General features: G+C 46.4%; 1 protein-coding gene across 3 annotated transcripts in view; it reads left to right on the forward strand.

The window, feature by feature from the left end:
* Positions 1-18,008, forward strand: part of EMSY (EMSY transcriptional repressor, BRCA2 interacting) — a 42,539-nt gene that overhangs the window by 12,823 nt on the left and 11,708 nt on the right. Inside the window, exons 7-16 of one of the 3 annotated variants that reach the window (XM_083170259.1) lie at positions 228-504; positions 593-823; positions 2,227-2,376; positions 2,485-2,655; positions 5,426-5,562; positions 11,219-11,299; positions 12,610-12,783; positions 13,905-14,112; positions 14,285-14,449; positions 15,228-15,380. In XM_083170259.1, coding sequence (XP_083026385.1) covers positions 228-504; positions 593-823; positions 2,227-2,376; positions 2,485-2,655; positions 5,426-5,562; positions 11,219-11,299; positions 12,610-12,783; positions 13,905-14,112; positions 14,285-14,449; positions 15,228-15,380 — 1,747 coding nt within the window. The remainder of the gene's footprint in view (positions 1-227; positions 505-592; positions 824-2,226; positions 2,377-2,484; positions 2,656-5,425; positions 5,563-11,218; positions 11,300-12,609; positions 12,784-13,904; positions 14,113-14,284; positions 14,450-15,227; positions 15,381-18,008) is intronic. The other 2 variants (XM_083170260.1, XM_083170261.1) reach the window with 2 other exon arrangements.

Here is an 18,008-nt window from a genome sequence, read left to right on the forward strand (position 1 = left end):
CGACCTTCTGTCAATGCCTACCTATGGTATATCAACCAATCAGAGCGAGTGTCTGGTGATCAATTATTATCAGGATAGCACGGGTATCACACGAATCGGGCTTGTTTGTGTGGCCACGACTAGCCGATGTGGCCAGATTCACTCCGCCAGCATCCCGTTGGCCTCATTCCGTCATTGTCCGGCCTGTTAGGAGTACTGAGGTGGTAACGTTCTGTATTCTTCCGCAGGTCATTATCGTAACGACCTCCCCGAGCTCCACGTTCGTTCCAAACATTTTATCGAAGTCTCACAATTACGCCGCCGTCACCAAGCTGATCCCCACATCCGTCATAACCTCCACCACACAGAAGCAGCCGGTGGTGATCTCCTCCTCCCAGTCCTCCGTCATTAGCAGCAGCAGCGGCAACACCAGCGGCCTGTCTCAAGCGCTGTCCGCGGGAAGCATTGCGGTGACCACCATGGTGTCTTCCAGCCCGTCCCTGGTCATGTCCACGATGGCACAAGGTAAGGCCGACCCCCACCCATCTCTGAGGAGGAATTCCAATGCTGTGTAACCGCCCACAATACAGCCTTACATATGTCCCCGCTTTAGGTATCTCCACGTCGGCGGTGAAGGTCGCGTCCAGCAGACTGCCCTCCCCTAAGGGCCTGATTGCCACTCCCGGCCAAATCCTGGCTCAGTTTCCCAAGCAGTACCAGCAGGCTCCCAAGCATCAGATCCATCAGCTGGCTCAGCCAACCACTCTCTCTCACCCGTCTTCTACCCCACAGCCACAGATGCCCCCAGGAATCAAGCCCACCATACAGATTAAGCAGGAGTCGGGTAAGTAGACGCCATGTTTAAAGCCGCAATTAACATTCTTTTCATTGGTTTGTTTCTTCAGCCTGCTGTTAATTTATTCTGCACAGTGTCCTGTAATTAAGGGGTTGTACCGATTAGTAAACTGTCCACCAAAATATGATTTAATATAAAACACCTTCCCCTAAAATATGATATTGCAGAGAATGAATGCATTGATCGCTGTATAGATGTTCAGTCTATGGGGTTGACCGAAGAAACAAACACATCCCATAGAGGTGGTTAGCGATTGGCCGATGCTCCCGGCACATGACGAGCCCCCTGCGTGCTGTTGACAGATATTTAGCCAATGGGGTTTTGGCAGTTTTGGTGTACCTATGGCATTTCATGGGTGCTGGGCATTGAAAGTTAGTTTTTTGGGCAGACCTCTCTCTGTTCTCAGTTTTTTAGTCTGTAGAGATAAAGGTATGAAGCTGGATACACACTATAAGGTTATCTTTCCAATATTGACTTGTTGGAATGAAAACCTGGTATTTTCTGGGGGTAATTTATTATTATTATTATGACTCTTTTTTTGCTCCCAAACATGGAACCGAATGGTCATTCAGACAAACTGGTTAAAGCCCTTTGTTTTAATCAATTTATGCAAATTACTGTTTTTTGTCCATTTTCCAGCTTTGGGAGCATATGGTTTATTGTAATTTGTTCCCAGACATTACCAGATTTTCATTCCAACCAGCCAGATTGGAAAAGGTAAATTTATAGGGCGTGATTCAGTAAGGATCGTCCCCAGTTTATTCGTGCTGGGAACCGATGGTGCGGTTCTGCACATGCCTATAGGCGAATATACGCATGTGCAGGGCCGCTGTACGAGCGCCAAGGCATTCGTACAGAGGGGACGCCAGGCATTTCCTGGGGCGCGCCCACAAAAACGCTGGGTGTCCCCATGCAAACGCAGGTGGGACGAAGCCTACACTGGGCTTGTGCCTGACATCAGTGCCCTCCCCTTTTTTTGACCATCTCCGGGGCAGATAAAAGTCAGACTGACTTATCTGCGAGCGGGCAAAAATCATTCGATGGTGACCATCGAATAACTTTGTTCCCGAATACGAATGGGTGCGTCAGAGTACACATCCAATCACATGCCGGGATGGAAATTTTGCTTAGCGGAAGGGGGCATGCGCTCGCTCGCCCAGAAGGTTGTGTCCGCGCTCGCTAAGCAGCGAATTTCGCTAAATCACCCCCAATGTGTATCCAGCTTAATGGTGTTTTTCCTTTTTATTTATTTTTTTATTTGCCAGCCTATCTTGCATCATTGGTTAGATACTCTCCAGCCCAGTGTATCTCTTGGCACTTTAAAAACGTCAATACTTGTTGAATCCATGGAACGCTGTCCTATAATCATTGCTGCCTTGTATCTCTTTCAGGTGTTAAAATAATCACGCAGCAGGTCCAGCCTAGTAAGATCCTCCCCAAGCCGGTGTCCGCAGGGCTGGCCAGCAGCAACAACACCCCTATTATGGTGGTCAGCAGCAACGGGGCGATAATGACGACAAAACTGGTCACTGCGCCCAGCGGTAAGACCTCAGGTTCTTGTAGAGCGCGGCACTGAGCACTGTTAATGCGATAAAGGATTTTAATCCAATGGGTTCTAAAGCTTTTTATTTCCCCCTCTTGTTTCTTAGGGGCACAGGCCAGTTACACGCGGCCGGCTGTCAGCTCTGCTCTCGGGGCGCGTATGGCAGCCACACCCGGTGCTACGTATGTGAAGACCACCAGCGGAAGCATCATCACAGTGGTGCCGAAGTCTCTGGCCTCGCTGGGGGGCAAGATCATCAGCAGCAACATTGTATCTGGTGAGTATCCGGCCCGGATCCATCATGGAATCTGGATCATTCATGAGCAGCGAGCAATGCGGAAAGCCCGCCCCCCCCCCCCTTCCACGCCACCACATACCCTCGGCACCATGCGGGGGGTGTACACTAATACATCTCCTCGCATGCCGCCGAAGGGGAGAGAAATCATTCGATGGTCGCTGACCATCGAATGATTTCTCTCTTCCTCGGTAATAAGTCAGTCTCAACTGAATTTTACTTCCGCCGCCCACCCCCCGGCAGGCATCATCCTGCCTGTGTTCCCAGGGGAATGCCCAGCGTTTTCATGTTGACGCCCATAAAATGCCGGACGTTCCACCTGCCGCCGCCCCCGGCCCTCCCTCCCCGCAGCAAAAGACCCGGCGACTAACTTGCCGAAGCCGTTCGCTGCTGGGGTTAGCGCACGCGCAAATCCCAACCGCCGGGGCTGGGCCGAACTCTGATCGCAGCGAGCGATTCTGAATCGGCCCCTTATTGTAAATCGCTAATGCTCCTAGAATGCCATCAGTAGGTGACGGCAGATGGCTCTTGGCCTATGTGCATTATCTTCATCACACCGTACTAATGGGCCCTAATCATGCCTCTTTGGCCCCCTACGTAGGTGTTCGGACTGAGCGGCTTTTAAAGGGTCTGCAACACCTGAACTCCTAGTTTTGTCATTTATGCATTCAACAGATTCAGAGGATGCGTATATCTCTGCCTGTTCCATCATTCTTAGTCTTAGGGGGTCATTATTAAATCTGCCCGTGATCCTGTACCCCCCCCCCCCCCCCCCCACATGATTTCATACTTGCCTTGACACTAGATCATCCCTCCAGTCTATTAAATTGGAACGGGACCGTCCTAGGATTCAGCTCAGAGCTTTGGGCAGCACCTAGTGAATTACGGCGGATAGACCGTGCTAATGGTGCACTTAGACCACATTAGATAGATAGATAGATATGTTGGTGGTGATGTGGCCAGCTGATAATGGATTAAGGAGGAGGGAGATAAGTATGTTCATTCCCGCCCTATCAGCAGTGAGCTTGGAGGCTTTCCAGCTGTCGTGGAAGTGCAACTCCCAGCATGCATCAGCAGCTTTGCTGGGACTTGTAGTACCACATCAAGTGCCTGCCATCCATGCTAGAGTATTGCTATTGAAACAGTCACAGCATGCTGGAACTTGCAGAATCTTCAGCTGTTTACGTTTAGTAAGACGGTAAAAAAAAAAAATGGCTAAACTTTTACCGTCATTATCTATTTGAAAATACATAATTTACACGCACACATCCTCTGTAGCTGTAGAACACATACAATCAAAATTCTGTTTTCCATATTTATTTGGAAATGTTTAACCGCAAATGGATGATTCTATAGCTAGGACAGAGATTTGTCAGTATTTCTCCAACTGTAATATTCCGCTGTTTTATCTATTTTATATGTTCCCGGCTGTGCGAACGTTATTAGGACTTGCGCTATATCTGGAAACACCCCGTAGTCTGAGACTGTAACAGCCCTGGCGCCCTGTCTTTCTTACAAGGTGTTTCGGTGCCTGCTGTCTGCAGGCTGGGGCGAGCTGCCCTCCGACACCTTGTAAGGTTTACACAACGGCCCAGTAAAACCTCTCACAGTTTATACAGGTCTCCTTATAACATTCCAGTAACGTCCTCCCTACCTCAAGCGCTCGCAGACACATTTGTGTAACACAATATATTAGCAAGTTATTGTGACCTTAAAATTTAGGAACGGAGTCTATGCAATTTATATAATGTATTGCTATAATTATTTGTTAGCTGCTGTTTGCGTTTAAGTTTGTTATATTGGCATTAATTGTAATGAATAAAGGTTAGAGGATATGTCAATGGCTTGTAGTGCATTTGTGAAGCCACTAGGTGGCAGTCTCTGTACAATGTGTTATGTAGGTGCACTTAAATGAGCATAAGCAGATCAATAGGATCCTTTGCAGAAATACTTAGGGGCCCATTTATCAATGAGTTTGAGCTATTTAAAACACATTGTGTGTGATGAATTTGTTCTCCAGCCAATCGGCTTCTAACTGTATTGTGTTTCAAACATCATAGTTCGAAGCTGATTGGCTGGAGGACCATTCATCAAACACAATGAGTTAAAAAAACTAAAAATTCATTGATAAATGGGCTCCTTAATTGTATATTGGCATATGTAAAGTAAGTAAACCATTTCTATTGGTATACATCTGTATCTTTTTCCTTCGTCTAAGGAGAGAGATCCCAGACTAGCGATGATGCGCGCTCCCGCGTCATCGCTCAGAAAGTGGTTAATCTGCTGGTAAAACCAGCATGCCTTATGATTTATGATATCATTTTGTAACCATCATCGCTCAGTGTGTATGCGCAGAGCAATGATGGCCTAAGCTGACATGCTGCTGGCTCGGCCTCCCCCTGTCCCATGTCCTGCTCTCCCGTCCAGATCAATCAAACTGCACCGCGGCACTTGTTCCCTCCCCCTGTCCCACGTCCTGCTTACCTGCCCTGCTGCTGCGGCTCCGTCCTTGCGGTGTGCTTACAACTTCAAGGCGCCGCTGCGGAGAAGAAGCCGTACTAACAGCATCTACTGTGCCATAAGTGAGTTACACGGCCACCAACAATTCATGTACATTCTAAGCATGAAAACCTCTAACTTATATGAACTTTCCATGTTGTATTCTCACACCGCATTGGCTAGTGTGAACTGCATGCACCTAAGGGGTTACTTTGTATAAGTAATTCTTTATCTTTTTGGATGTCTCTTTAAGGTACCACAACAAAAATCACCACCATCCCCATGACGTCTAAACCAAACGTCATCGTGGTGCAGAAGACGACCGGCAAAGGAACGACCATACAGGGTATTCCTGGGAAAAATGTGGTGACGACATTGCTGAATGCTAGCGTAAGTACAAAGCGATGGCTATCTGATCACTGTGCACCTGACGGCCCATGCATGGAGGCAGCCCTGTGAATCCCCTGGACACTAGTGGCACTTTGTATCTCCTGCACCCCCCCCCCCCCCTTCCCTTCCCACACCAATTATCTGCTTCCGCAGGTGCAGTTAGATTTCAATTAAAAAAAACTTAACTATAAACGTTTTGATTTAATTGATTTCATTGATTAAAAATTTGTATTACATGCCCTTGTCTAAAGTGGCAATTCCCTTTTAAAAAAGCGGTGTGTTCCTTTAACATAAGGCACTATAGTTACCTGTAAGAGAAATCGTTTGGCTCATTTAACTTTTTTTTTTTTTTTTTTTTTTTTAATAATATCTTTATTGAGTTTTTCAGGGCATAATAAAATAACAAAACCGGGTAAAAAAAGAAGAAATCAGAAAATGCCAAACAAACACAGTAAGATCAAGTACGGGGGTACAGAAGGGAAGAAGGGGAAGGGGGGAGCATGTCAATATATCTTAGTATGTATCTTAACATGAGGACTCATAGCAGGCAATACCAACAGGTCAGCTTGTTGTCTAAGGGTCAGATCAAGGCCCATCCGCACAGCCCAAATATACTCTAAGTCATAGACTAAGTTCTATGACCTCGGTGTCGCGCCCAACTGTGCCACTTAGAGCAGGTAGAGCCAGGGATCGCTGTTTCGAATTCGTAGTGCCTCTGGATTTTTTCCCTAATAGTGTCTATTCCTGGGATACTTGTTGATCTCCAGGCCTGGGCAATCGCTGCTTTGGCCGCTATCAGAATGTGCCCTAGCACATAGGCCTCCTCCTTCGCTAAATGACCTCTAAATAGATGGAAAAGGGCTGTTTCAGGGTTCGCCTCGATCCGAATCTCCAGCACTGATTCAATCAGATTAAACACTGCGTCCCACAAGGGACGCAATTTGTGGCAGCTCCAGAAGACATGATAAATGGTGCCTATCTCACCGCATTCCCTCCAGCAATACTTGGATACGTCAGGCCAGATTTTATGCTGGCGGTCTGGTGTGAGATAGGCTCTATGTATTAGCTTTATAAACATTTCAGGATGGTTAATGCACCTGGAGGTCTTAAAGCAAGATTTATATATAAAGCCCCAATCGCCTTCGGACAACGGATTAGGGAGATCCTTCTCCCAGAGGGCTTGGGACTTGGGCTTGGACCGGGCACTTTGGTCGAGTAAGGTGCTGTACCACCTCGAGATCCCTCCTTTTTGATCAAACCGATTAAAGGCTGCATAAGTGCGTGCATCTACGCGCGGGATAGTGTTTGGGGACTTAAGGTGTCCTGATAGCCAGTGTCTCAACTGTAAGTATTTAAAAAAATCTCCCTTAGGGATACCATATGTTTCTTGGAGGTATGAAAATGGGACCAATTGGCCTTCACTGTAGAGGTCACCTATATTGGCAAGGCTCTTTTCCACCCAGTTTTGAAGGTTTAGGTTGGGGATTAGAGTCGCCACTGCCTTAAGCGATAGGTGGGGAGCTGGAAGGGTCACATCGCTCCTCCCAGATATGGAGTCATGCCAAACTTTAATGGTGGCCTTAACAGCCGAGTAACTGGCCCTCAAGGCGCGGAGAGACTGGGGGGGCATCCATAGTAGGTCAGTGGGGCTGCACGGATAGAGAGCAGCTGATTCCATGCGAACCCATGGCTTGGGGGAGTTAGGTTTAAACCAGTCTCCTGCTTGGCTTAAGAGGCAGGCCCGGTGATATATTTCAATGTCAGGGAATGCTACTCCTCCCTCAACCTTAGGGCGTGCAAGGATATTCTTAGCTAGTTTAGGTTTATGGCCTCGCCATATAAATTTGCTGAAGATTCTATTAATGTCGTTGTAGGTACGTTTTGGGAGTAATTTCGGGATAGCTCTGAAAAGGTATAACAGTTTAGGGAGCAGGACCATCTTTACAGCTGCAATGCGGCCGAGCCATGAGATCTCGTGTAACATCCAGTCTTTGGTCGAGTTCTCAAGAGACTTCAAGAGGGGGCCATAATTACAGTCCAGTACCTCTGACTCTGACGCCAAATGTACTCCCAGGAATTTAAGGGACCGTGACTGCCAGGCGTATCTATATTCGTCTTTCAGTCTGGACAATAGATCAGGGGGTACGTGGAAGGGGAGGACCTCTGTCTTGTTGGCGTTTAACTTGTAGTAGGATACCTCTGAGTATTGGGTCAGGATGTTGTGTAAGGCTGGTAGCGAGGTGGAAGGATTAGTGATGCATAGTAGGATATCGTCTGCGAAGAGGCATATTTTGTGCGTCATGCCCTTAATCAATGGGCCCGACACTAGAGGGGAGCTTCTAATCTTAGCCGCGAGTGGCTCAATCGCCAGTGCAAAAATGAGAGGCGAGAGGGGGCACCCCTGTCTCGTGCCATTGCTAATAGGGAAGTTTAATGAGGTGCACCCATTCGAGAACACTCTGGCCGAGGGGAGAGTATAAAGGGCCATGATGGAATCTAGAAATCTGCCCTGAAGGCCAAACCGGGATAGGACTGCTTTCAGATAGCCCCAATGCAATCTATCAAAGGCCTTTTCGGCGTCCAGGGACATGAGGAGTAGCATGTCGGTTGAACAGGAGTAATGTTCAATTATGTTAAACATTCTGCGCGTATTATCTGGTCCCTGTCTCCCTAGTACAAATCCGACCTGGTCGGGGTCAATAAGATCTGGTAATAAGGGACCTAGTCTATTGGCTACCATTTTAGCGAAAATTTTGATGTCAATATTTAACAGCGCTATAGGTCTGTAGTTTTGTACGTTAGTGGTGGGCTTACCTGGTTTGGGAATAGTAATAATTTGCGCTTCCAGCATCTCCTTAGGAAAATAGCTCAGGGATGATGCCTCATTAAAAACCGAAACTAGGGTTGGGGCTAATTCATTTTTGAGAGATTTGTAAAAGTTTGCTGGGTATCCGTCCGGCCCAGGGGCTTTATCTTTAGGGAGTGAGTCTATTGTTTGGGTGACATCATCTATTGACCATGGCCTACTCAGGGCCAGGCAGACCTCTGGGGTTAGTTTTGGGAGGTGTAAACCATTAAGGAATTGCTCGATACTATCCGGTGAAGGTTGTATCGTGCCGGGATCTCTTTCAAGGTTGTAAAGGTTTGAGTAGTAAGAGGCAAACGCGTTTGCTATCTCAAAGGGGTCTGAGATTTTCTTGCCCTGGGCACCTGAGATGTGATGAATTCTTTCTCTCGCTTTTTTGCCTCTTAGCTTGCGGGCCAACAAGCGCCCTGCTCTATTACCCAGGGTGTAGAACTTTAGGTTAAGCCTCTTTATATTCTGCTGAACCTCGGCTAATGCAAATTGGTTCACTTTTTCGCGAGCGCATGCTAAGGACTTGTATACCTCTTTGTCAAGGGGATTGGTTTTGTGAAGGGCCTCGAGTCTTATTATCTCTGCTTCCGCTTCTTGGAACTTTGCTTTATACTCTTTTTTTATTTTGGCTGCTAACTGGATAGCTGTTCCCCTAATTACTGATTTAAGAGCGCACCAATGATTAAGTGTGGAGGTGTCAGTGGGGTTATTCTCAGATAGGTAGTTCTGGATAGCTTTTTGGAGTGTCTGAAGCGCAGGGGGGTTGTCTAGCGTCTGTCTGCCTAATTTCCATTGTCCAGGTTGGATATGCCTATTACCTACATCCCAAGTCAGAGATAGGGGGGAGTGGTCTGACCACGTCAACGGGAGTATGTCAACTTTTCTGAGAGCGGGTAGTGACCACTTGTCTGTGATGGCCAAATCTATGCGGGAGTAGGTGCCATGGACATGGGAGTAGTAGGTATAGTCTCTAGTGGAGGGATGTTTTGTCCGCCAAGCGTCGTATAAGTCGTACTCCACCAGAAGAGGCTTAAGGCCAGGGTTTGGTTTCTGTCTTTGATAACGGTTGATTGGTGCCCTCTGTTTCATAGTTTTGTCTATCCCTGGGTCCGGGACCAGGTTAAAATCACCCAGGAGTAACAAGGCCCCTCTCGTGTGTCTCATAATCGTCTCAAGTAACTTGCGGCAAAAAGCTAGCTGATTGGTATTGGGCGAGTAGCAAGACACCAGAGTGACCTCCACATTCTCCAACATACCAACCAAAATTAGGTACCTCCCTTCCGGATCTGACACTTGTTTCAACAGAGAAAAGTTGCAGTCATGTGAAAGAAGAATAGCTACCCCAGCCTTTTTAACCTGGCTGTTTGCCATATAGCAATGGGGGAATTTTCTGTTAGTAAAGAGGGGGGGTGCGTCATTTTTAAAGTGCGTTTCCTGCACGGCAACTATGTGCGCCTTCTGCCTAGAGAAGTAATTTAGGGCCATCTTTCTTTTGTGAGGGGAGTTGAGACCCTTCACATTCATACATACTATATTAACCATATTTCAGATATGGCTCTGATGCGATGGGGCGTATGAGATATACCTGACAGATGGGCCCTGTGAATGTGGCCGACCTCTGGGTGTTAAGTGATACATGCTGAAAGGGGCGTGGGTAGAGGGAAGGATAGGGAAACTTATATAAAAAGGAAAGGAAAACTGAGTTGCCCCCTCTTGGGGGCATTTTGAGGTGCCACACCATGGCAACCTAATGGGAGAGTGGCCGATGGCAGTGTCAAAGGCCGCCCCCCCCCATCCATACGATCTCGCTTACTAGACTAACATGCCATCCTTAGGCAACACACAAACTAACTTTTCCTGAAACCTTAAACAAAAAAAGTTGTCAACAGGACAGCATAGTAACATTGGCTCATTTAACTTTTGAGTTATGATTCAAACTGCTGGTAATGATTTACAGTCCTATGACACCTGATGGCGTGTTGGAACGTCCTCTCTCCCTACAGACCTCTGCTATCCAGCAAGCAACTTCATGACTGACTGGCTCTCACAGCGAACAGGTCTCCCCCTCTGACCTCTGCTATGTCATAAGTAGCTTAATGACTGGCTCTTACAGCGATCAGGTCCCCCCCTCTGACCTCTGCTATGTCATAAGTAGCTTAATGACTGGCTCTTACAGCGATCAGGTCCCCCCCTCTGTCCTCTGCTATGTCATAAGTAGCTTAATGACTGGCTCTTACAGAGATCAGGTCCCCCCTCTGTCCTCTGCTATGTCATAAGTAGCTTAATGACTGGCTCTTACAGAGATCAGGTCCCCCCTCTGTCCTCTGCTATCCAATAACCAGCAAGCAACTTCATGGCTGACTCGCTCTCTTAGAGAGATCAGGTCCCCCCTCTGACCTCTTCTAACCAATAAGCAGCTTCAGGATTGACTGGCTCTCACAGAGATCAGATCCCCCATCTGTCCTCTGCTATCCAATAACCAGCAAGCAACTTCATGACTGACGAACAGGTCACCCCCTCTGACCTCTGCTATGTCATAAGTAGCTTAATGACTGACTGGCTCTCACAGCGAACAGGTCACCCCCTCTGACCTCTGCTAACCTGAAAACCGCTTCATGACTGACTGGCTCTCACAGAGATCAGGTCGCACCCTCTGCTACCAGAAAGCAGCTTCTTGACTGGCTCTCACAGAGATCAGGTCGCCCTATCCTGTACTGAAGCAGGACCTTAATGCTTCTATGTGTGAGTTTTTTTTCTTCCAATGGCAGTGTATCCGTTCTATTAAAATCTCCCCTACAGAGCGATTTTGCGAAGGGAGCACTGAGTTACAGGAGGACGTCTTGGAAAAACGACTGTCAGCTTCAGCTTCACGTTACAGAGGTACAACACACACAACACGTCTATGGGGGATCGCTTCTTTAAAGGGGGAAATGTATTTGATATGATTTTGTATTCACCTTCATGTATGGCTAGAAGGGGTTCGGCACAAATGGCTTGGTAGTGTGATTACATTACGGAGCAGTACAGCCGCTTGTGGCCTCATTGTCATGGGAAAGGTCATGTAAGCTTATACTGTCCCTTTAAACTGCAATGAATTACACAGGAGCTGTGGCCGGATGACTTCAAGCCTATTTCGTCTAGTTTTAACCAGCCACAGAACCTGTATAATCCATGAGTTTTAAAGGGATCGTGTGGGAGGCCTGTTGGGGTACGTTCGGTGACTTTACAAAGCGCATGGCGTTCCCCTGGGAATGCAGGCGGGTCGATGCGTGTTCAGGGCAGGCGACTGATGTCACGTGACCACCCTCTTTGGTGATCTGCAGACGGAAGAAGTCAGTTCGGCGTCGTTTACCTGTTCCCTAGGCTGCGTACATACATAGCCTATTGAACAGGTCTGAATCGGGGCCCATTTTCCATTCCCTGTATTCTAAACATTGGGTACTCTCTAACGGAGCACGCCAGGTCTTACGGGTCAAAACTAACTCGTGCAAATTGTGTTAGCTCTGCATTATGGGACATCTGTAGCTTATTTTGTGCCTTTTCTTCTCTGCCATCTTGAAGAGCTTAAAGTAATATCTGGTATAACCTATTACTAGTGCTTGTATCGACTTCCCAATACATGTCGACCTTTATTGGGTCGACTTTGCAGCCCATTTCAGCAGATGTCGTAGGTTTGCGCAGCTATATTCACATTCATAGATAACACAAGCGTACTATATTATTTAGAAATGTTCCTCTGTCATAGAGATGAGCTGCAGGGACGTCGAATGATACAATGGGGCAGATGTAGTAAGCCTGGTAAAGTGCACCAGCCAATCAGCTGTGTTTGAAAAATACCTGTTCGGAGCTGATTGGCTGATGCGTTATCACCTTCCACTTCTCCTGGCTTAATACAGTAGGAGCAAGTTTCTTTGCTCCTTTGGCCATGGCTATTCTATTGTTCTCAGCTGCAATACGTATTGTATTGCAGCTGAGAACAATAGAATAGCCATGGACAAAGGAGCAAAGATGAAACTTGCTCCTACTGTACATCTGCCCCAGTGTTACCTGTCTGAGTTTATTCCCATCCGAAACCCTATAACCAGACCTATTCTTGCAGCGCTGTGTAGAGATCTACAGGGACGCACCAATCCCGTTCTGAATGCGTTGGACAATATGTTGTATATTGCTTTTATCTTCCCGTTTCCTAGAGCGATAAAACCCTCCAAGCGATGTCGGCGGGAAGTAAACCAGCAATCATCACGGCCACTCGGCCCATTACCAAGATGATCGTCACCCAGCCCAAGGGCCTCGGTTCCGCTGTCCAGCCGGCCACTAAAATCATCCCCACCAAGATAGTGTACGGCCAGCAAGGGAAAACCCAGGTACACGTACACTGCGCTTACTCCGTGGTGGTTTTAGGGAGACCATCTGTAGACTAGGTAGAACCGGGTGGGGTTCTAATCGGTTAGAATTCTAATCCATCGCTAGTGTTTTAGATTTGTAGCATCGCTGATATGATTTCCTGTGAAACCCAGTATGTTCCCGGATCCAAAAAAAACAGTCCTATTATATACTGAGATGTGATTGGTCAGGGTGGACGTTCCTCGCGGCTGATAACTGCAGAGGGTGTACTAGGACAGGATGATTCTGGCAGTGGCAATGGTTTAGCGAACAGGAGAAATTTATAATGCACGGACACCTGTTCTCAATAAGTGGATAGCCACAGTCAGACACTTCTATGTATTATTACCCCCTCCATGTTCCTCTCTTATGGTCTCTCCCCCTGTGTCACTCCAGGCTGTCTGCCCCTTTTGCCTAGGCTGTAAGCTCTCACAAGCAGGGCCCTCTTCCTCCTTTTGCTCGACCCCTTCCCACATTGACACAAACCTTTAGGCCCCTCTGTGACTGCATATGGAGCAATGTCTTGTGGTGCCATATAAATTATAGGATAATCGTATACACATCGGGGGCCGCTCTGTCTCCACAGGATGCCGGCAATTAACATCGCTCAATTTATTTTAAATTTTTTTTTTTTTTTTTTTTATTGAAAATAACAATTATGTATTTTATGCCATTAGATTTACTCAGCAGAACTCTCAAGATTAGATGCTGCCCAGAGCAACCAATCAGATACTGCAAATTTATGTAGTACTCCTCAAAAAGAATAGATGGAATCATATTGGTTGCTAAGGGCAATATTTTTGATATTTTTCATCTTTAATAGAACTCCCAGTAAGTGGAGGACCTGTATAAAATCCCAGGAAGTGCTATCTGTACCTGCACCAACCCCAGTGGATTTATGGGAAAAAGAGTAAACCGCGCTTAGATGCCCATTTTGGGTGGTCCGTTTGGTCGGGTGGACTTCCTGAATGTGTGTTGTGGATTCATGTATAGGGGCGGGGCCAGTGCTGTCACTGCAAGTCACCCTTACTCTGCTCATCATCCGCAAGGAAGCCAGAACTTCACTGAAAGAAAACCTGACTTTGTGCTTTCCTGTTCTTAGGTCCTTATAAAGCCAAAGCCGGTCACGTTCCAGGCCACCGTCATGAGCGAACAAACCAGGCAGCTGGTCACGGAGACCCTGCAGCAGGCCTCCCGGGTGGTGGAGACCACCAGCGCCACCATCCAGGAAGTGAAAGAAGACACAGAGAGTAGCTCATCTTCCACCGAATCCTCGCAAAGCTCCCAAGGTGCCACAGTCTACATGTCAAGTTATGCTCAGGTTTTATACATACATCACACCGAAAGCCCCACTTTGGGGAAATGTCTTCTCTCTACCTTTTTGCTCACATTGTTCTCGGACAATGGCTCTTATGTGTCTGTGGTTGGTGTCCCTGTTAGTAGATGGTGGATCCATTAGATCTTGTTCTTATTTTATCTCAGATTCCCAGCCCGTGGTTCATGTCATTGCATCTCGGGGTCAAGACTGGTCGGAACATGAAATCGCCATGGACACCACGCCTACGATAATCTACCAGGACATAGGGGGAGAGTCTCAATCTGCAACGTCCACCATCAAGGCTCTGATGGAACTCCAGCAGACGTGTGGTACGTACAGATCAGGGGGCACTCTAAGTTAGTGTTGTGGGTGATATGCGTCACATCTTCAGTAACCTGTGCAAAGGGTTTTCCCCTGTAAGTCTCCATGCTATAGAAGTCAGACCAGATGTCTCCTGAAATCTGAGTTAGAAGGTCCATTGCCTTCTCCATCTCCATCGGTTCTAAGGTTGAGTTGCACCATTCATACATCTGCCATGATTTCAAATTGACCAATGGGCAGTGGTTTACAATCCTACACCACATTGGAACCCAATAGCTGGTCTAGGTAACCCAACCGTAACCATAGCTTTACGAAGTAGGTGGGGGCAGAAGTCCCCAGACAGACTGCTAGACCAATAAATCTTCAAATCTGCCCACTGCTATCCTACCTTTTGAAGGTAGGGATATGGCCAAAAGGTCAACTCCATGACGGTCTACCACTGAAGGTTGACACGTGAAATAGGTAGTCCGGATCGGAAGGTTGACACAAGCATTAGGTCGACAGTCTAAAGGTGATAAATCATTTCCACCCAGCATGGAACGGCCAAAGTCCTGGACTACTAATGGAAGTTGCGATGACAGAATTAGTGGACGGACAGCCTTCCGTGGGCACATGGCCGGATACTCTGTTCACGTCTATAAGAGGCAAACCTTAGCTAAACTAGCTTTGGTTAGATCTATTTTTCTGTCCATTTTAAATGAATTCAGACTTAATGGTCGCGTGCCGGTCAGGTACTAGCCGTGGTAGTCGGTGGCTCATTCATATCCTTGCCCTTTTGTTCTTCAGTGAAAGACAGAGCGGACTGTAAACCCCGCCAGCCGACCATTGACCTCAGTCAGATGGCTGTTCCCATCCAGATGGCCCCAAATAAACGTCAGGCCGAAAGTGCTTCCATTGCTGTGGTGGAGTCAGAATTGGTTGCAGAATACATTTCTACAGGTAGGGGGCGTAAGATAAGATTGGGTACCTGACGCGGAGAGAGATTGTTAGGGCGTCCACATGCAATACTGTCACTATTTATCACTATGGATGAGATGAAGTGGAAGGCAATAAAGGGGCCACATTTAGCTAAGTGACGCTCCAGCCAATCACCTTCCGACTGTCGTGTGTTTGAAAAATGACCGGAGCTGATTGGCTGGAGCACCGTTTATCATACCCATCGAGTTTTAAATGGCTATTGCTTATTGATAAATGGGCCCCAAAGCACCAGCAAATCAGCTTGTAACGGTTTCAAGCGCAGCCTGCAAAGTGACTTTTAAGAGCTGATTGGCTGGTACTTTCCCTCTCTCCACTTTATCTCCAAGCTTTGATACATCTGGGTGGGCAGGGCAGCGCTCCAACAGTCGGGATTCCGACGGTCAGTAGTCGGACATCGGAATCACAACTGCTGGTATCCCGACTGGAAGGCGAGCGCAGCGAAGCCACGCTGCGTACTCGTGGCTCGCTGTGCTCACCACCGGTTCAATTCTCCCTCTATGCGGGTCGTGTACCCCCCACGAGGGAGAATAGCCCCGGTGAGTCGTGATCCCGACTATCGGGCATTTAACTGTTGGGATTCCGACGTCTGTCTACTGGCCGTCTGAGTCCCAACTGTCGGGAGGCCATCCGGCACCCGTGCAGTCCTTTCCCAGACGGTTGTACTGCCTGCAAAAGGTGTTGCAACATACAACTCCACAAAACAAAGGTTATTGGTTGAGGGCTCTGGTCCTCATGCTGTACACGAGGACATTGGATTCCCATTGGCTCTAATCTCATTGGCCATTGGTAACTACACTCTGAGGCATGGCCTTACCACAGGACTCCTTCTTGAGACCATTCTATTGAGATGAAAATGGCCTCAGTCTGTAAATCTAGTATAACTTGCAGATATAATAATGAGTATTGCATCTGTTGTAGAAAAATAGGTAAGTTGTGCTGTGCATTTTCCATACAGAGTATTGGAACATATACTAAGAATCAGGGTTGGCTGATTTTAAACCAAATGTTTTTTTGTTTTTTTAAACACTTATATTTTGTATTATATGGTGTGACTACAGGCACCGCACCGTGACTTCTTGTTGCTTGTGGTCTGCATCTAAGTACGCTGAAGCAATGCAGTAAATCACACAGACAACAAAGATATAGGGAGGGGAATCGGATAAGGGAGGTGCTAAGTCTGCCTAACATCAAGCTTCTCCCGCAATATTTGGTAATCCTCATGTTTTTTCCATTATTAAACAACTTCTGACTGCTCAGTCCTCTTCAGCTAGTGTAGAAAGAATTTTTCTTCTTTTGGTTTAGTTATTTGAAGATTTGAAACCAGATTGGGAACTGAAAAGGCCTCTAAACTAGTGTTTTTATATGAAATGTTTAACTTTTTAATTCCAGCGACCTAATAAGTACTAATTCTGAACTCCTTCATTTTTGCGTTTCTCTGAAAAGTACTTTTGCATATTTTAATTATGTTTTAGTCTAAAATTAGTTTTATTGAAAGATTTCAAATAAATCCTATCAAAGCCTAATCAAATAGTTTTGGATGGTTATTGTTAGAAAGCATTAAAACATGGTTGATCACGGTTTCTAATACGTAGCAATGTTTCTCAGTATATTATTATAACAAACAGGATTTTTTTCATTAAAAGGTTAATGCAAAAAAAAAAAAATTGATTTAACCCTTGGGTTGTCAACATCTCTGTGGGATACGCTCAAAGTATCAGTTTTGCTGACATTTGTTATATAAATTCAAATTGAAAATGTGTTAAAAAATATATATATTTCCTATATAAATTAAACATTACAGGTCATAGTGATGAATAAAATTGTTTGCTTGCCAATTTTCACACCAATTTTGACAAATTCCCTTGGCACTCAAAGGGTTAAACCAAAAAAAAAAAACCCTGCTAAAAAATGCTTCCCCCCCCCTTGCAAAAATAAATAGTACAAGACCCTGTGCAGTGATCTTTATATATACTGTTCACTAGTATATGCGAAACCAGGGGTTCTCAAACTCTGTCCTCAGGACCTCACAAAATAGTTTTCCAGGTCACCCGACAGGTGCACTCATTACTCACTGACACATTTTAAAAGGACCACAAGTGGAGCTAATCCTTTCGCTTGTGATTCTGTGAGGAGACCTGCAAAACATGCACTGTGTGGGGTCCTGAGGACCGACTTTGAGAACCTGTGTACTGAACTACATCTAGGGTATACAGATCAGGAGACATTGTAGATGCATAAAGAATAACATGTACCATGCATTGAAGTCCACACTGAGAAGTGGGACTGTGAAGGTGTACCTATGGAAAGGAAATGTGTTCTGATCATTCCATGCAATACAAGAGTAATAGCAAATGATCAGGGACTATATTGTCCAGGTTTAGGTGCTGGAAAACTGGGAACTTCCTGTCCGGGGTTAGGCACGGTGTCATGTAGGTAATAGTAGTCTGTATTGGGGGGGGGGTGATGATCTTCATGTCATTGTGGGTCATGTCCTATCTGCACTTAATCATGTTACACCTACAAAATGCATCTTGATATTGTTCCCATGGCTTTGACTGGATAAGTGGTAATTGTAGCGTTTGTATGCTT

The sequence above is a fragment of the Crinia signifera genome, chromosome 2, assembly GCF_055691185.1.
Source record: "Crinia signifera chromosome 2, ASM5569118v1, whole genome shotgun sequence".
Lineage (NCBI taxonomy): Eukaryota > Metazoa > Chordata > Amphibia > Anura > Myobatrachidae > Crinia > Crinia signifera.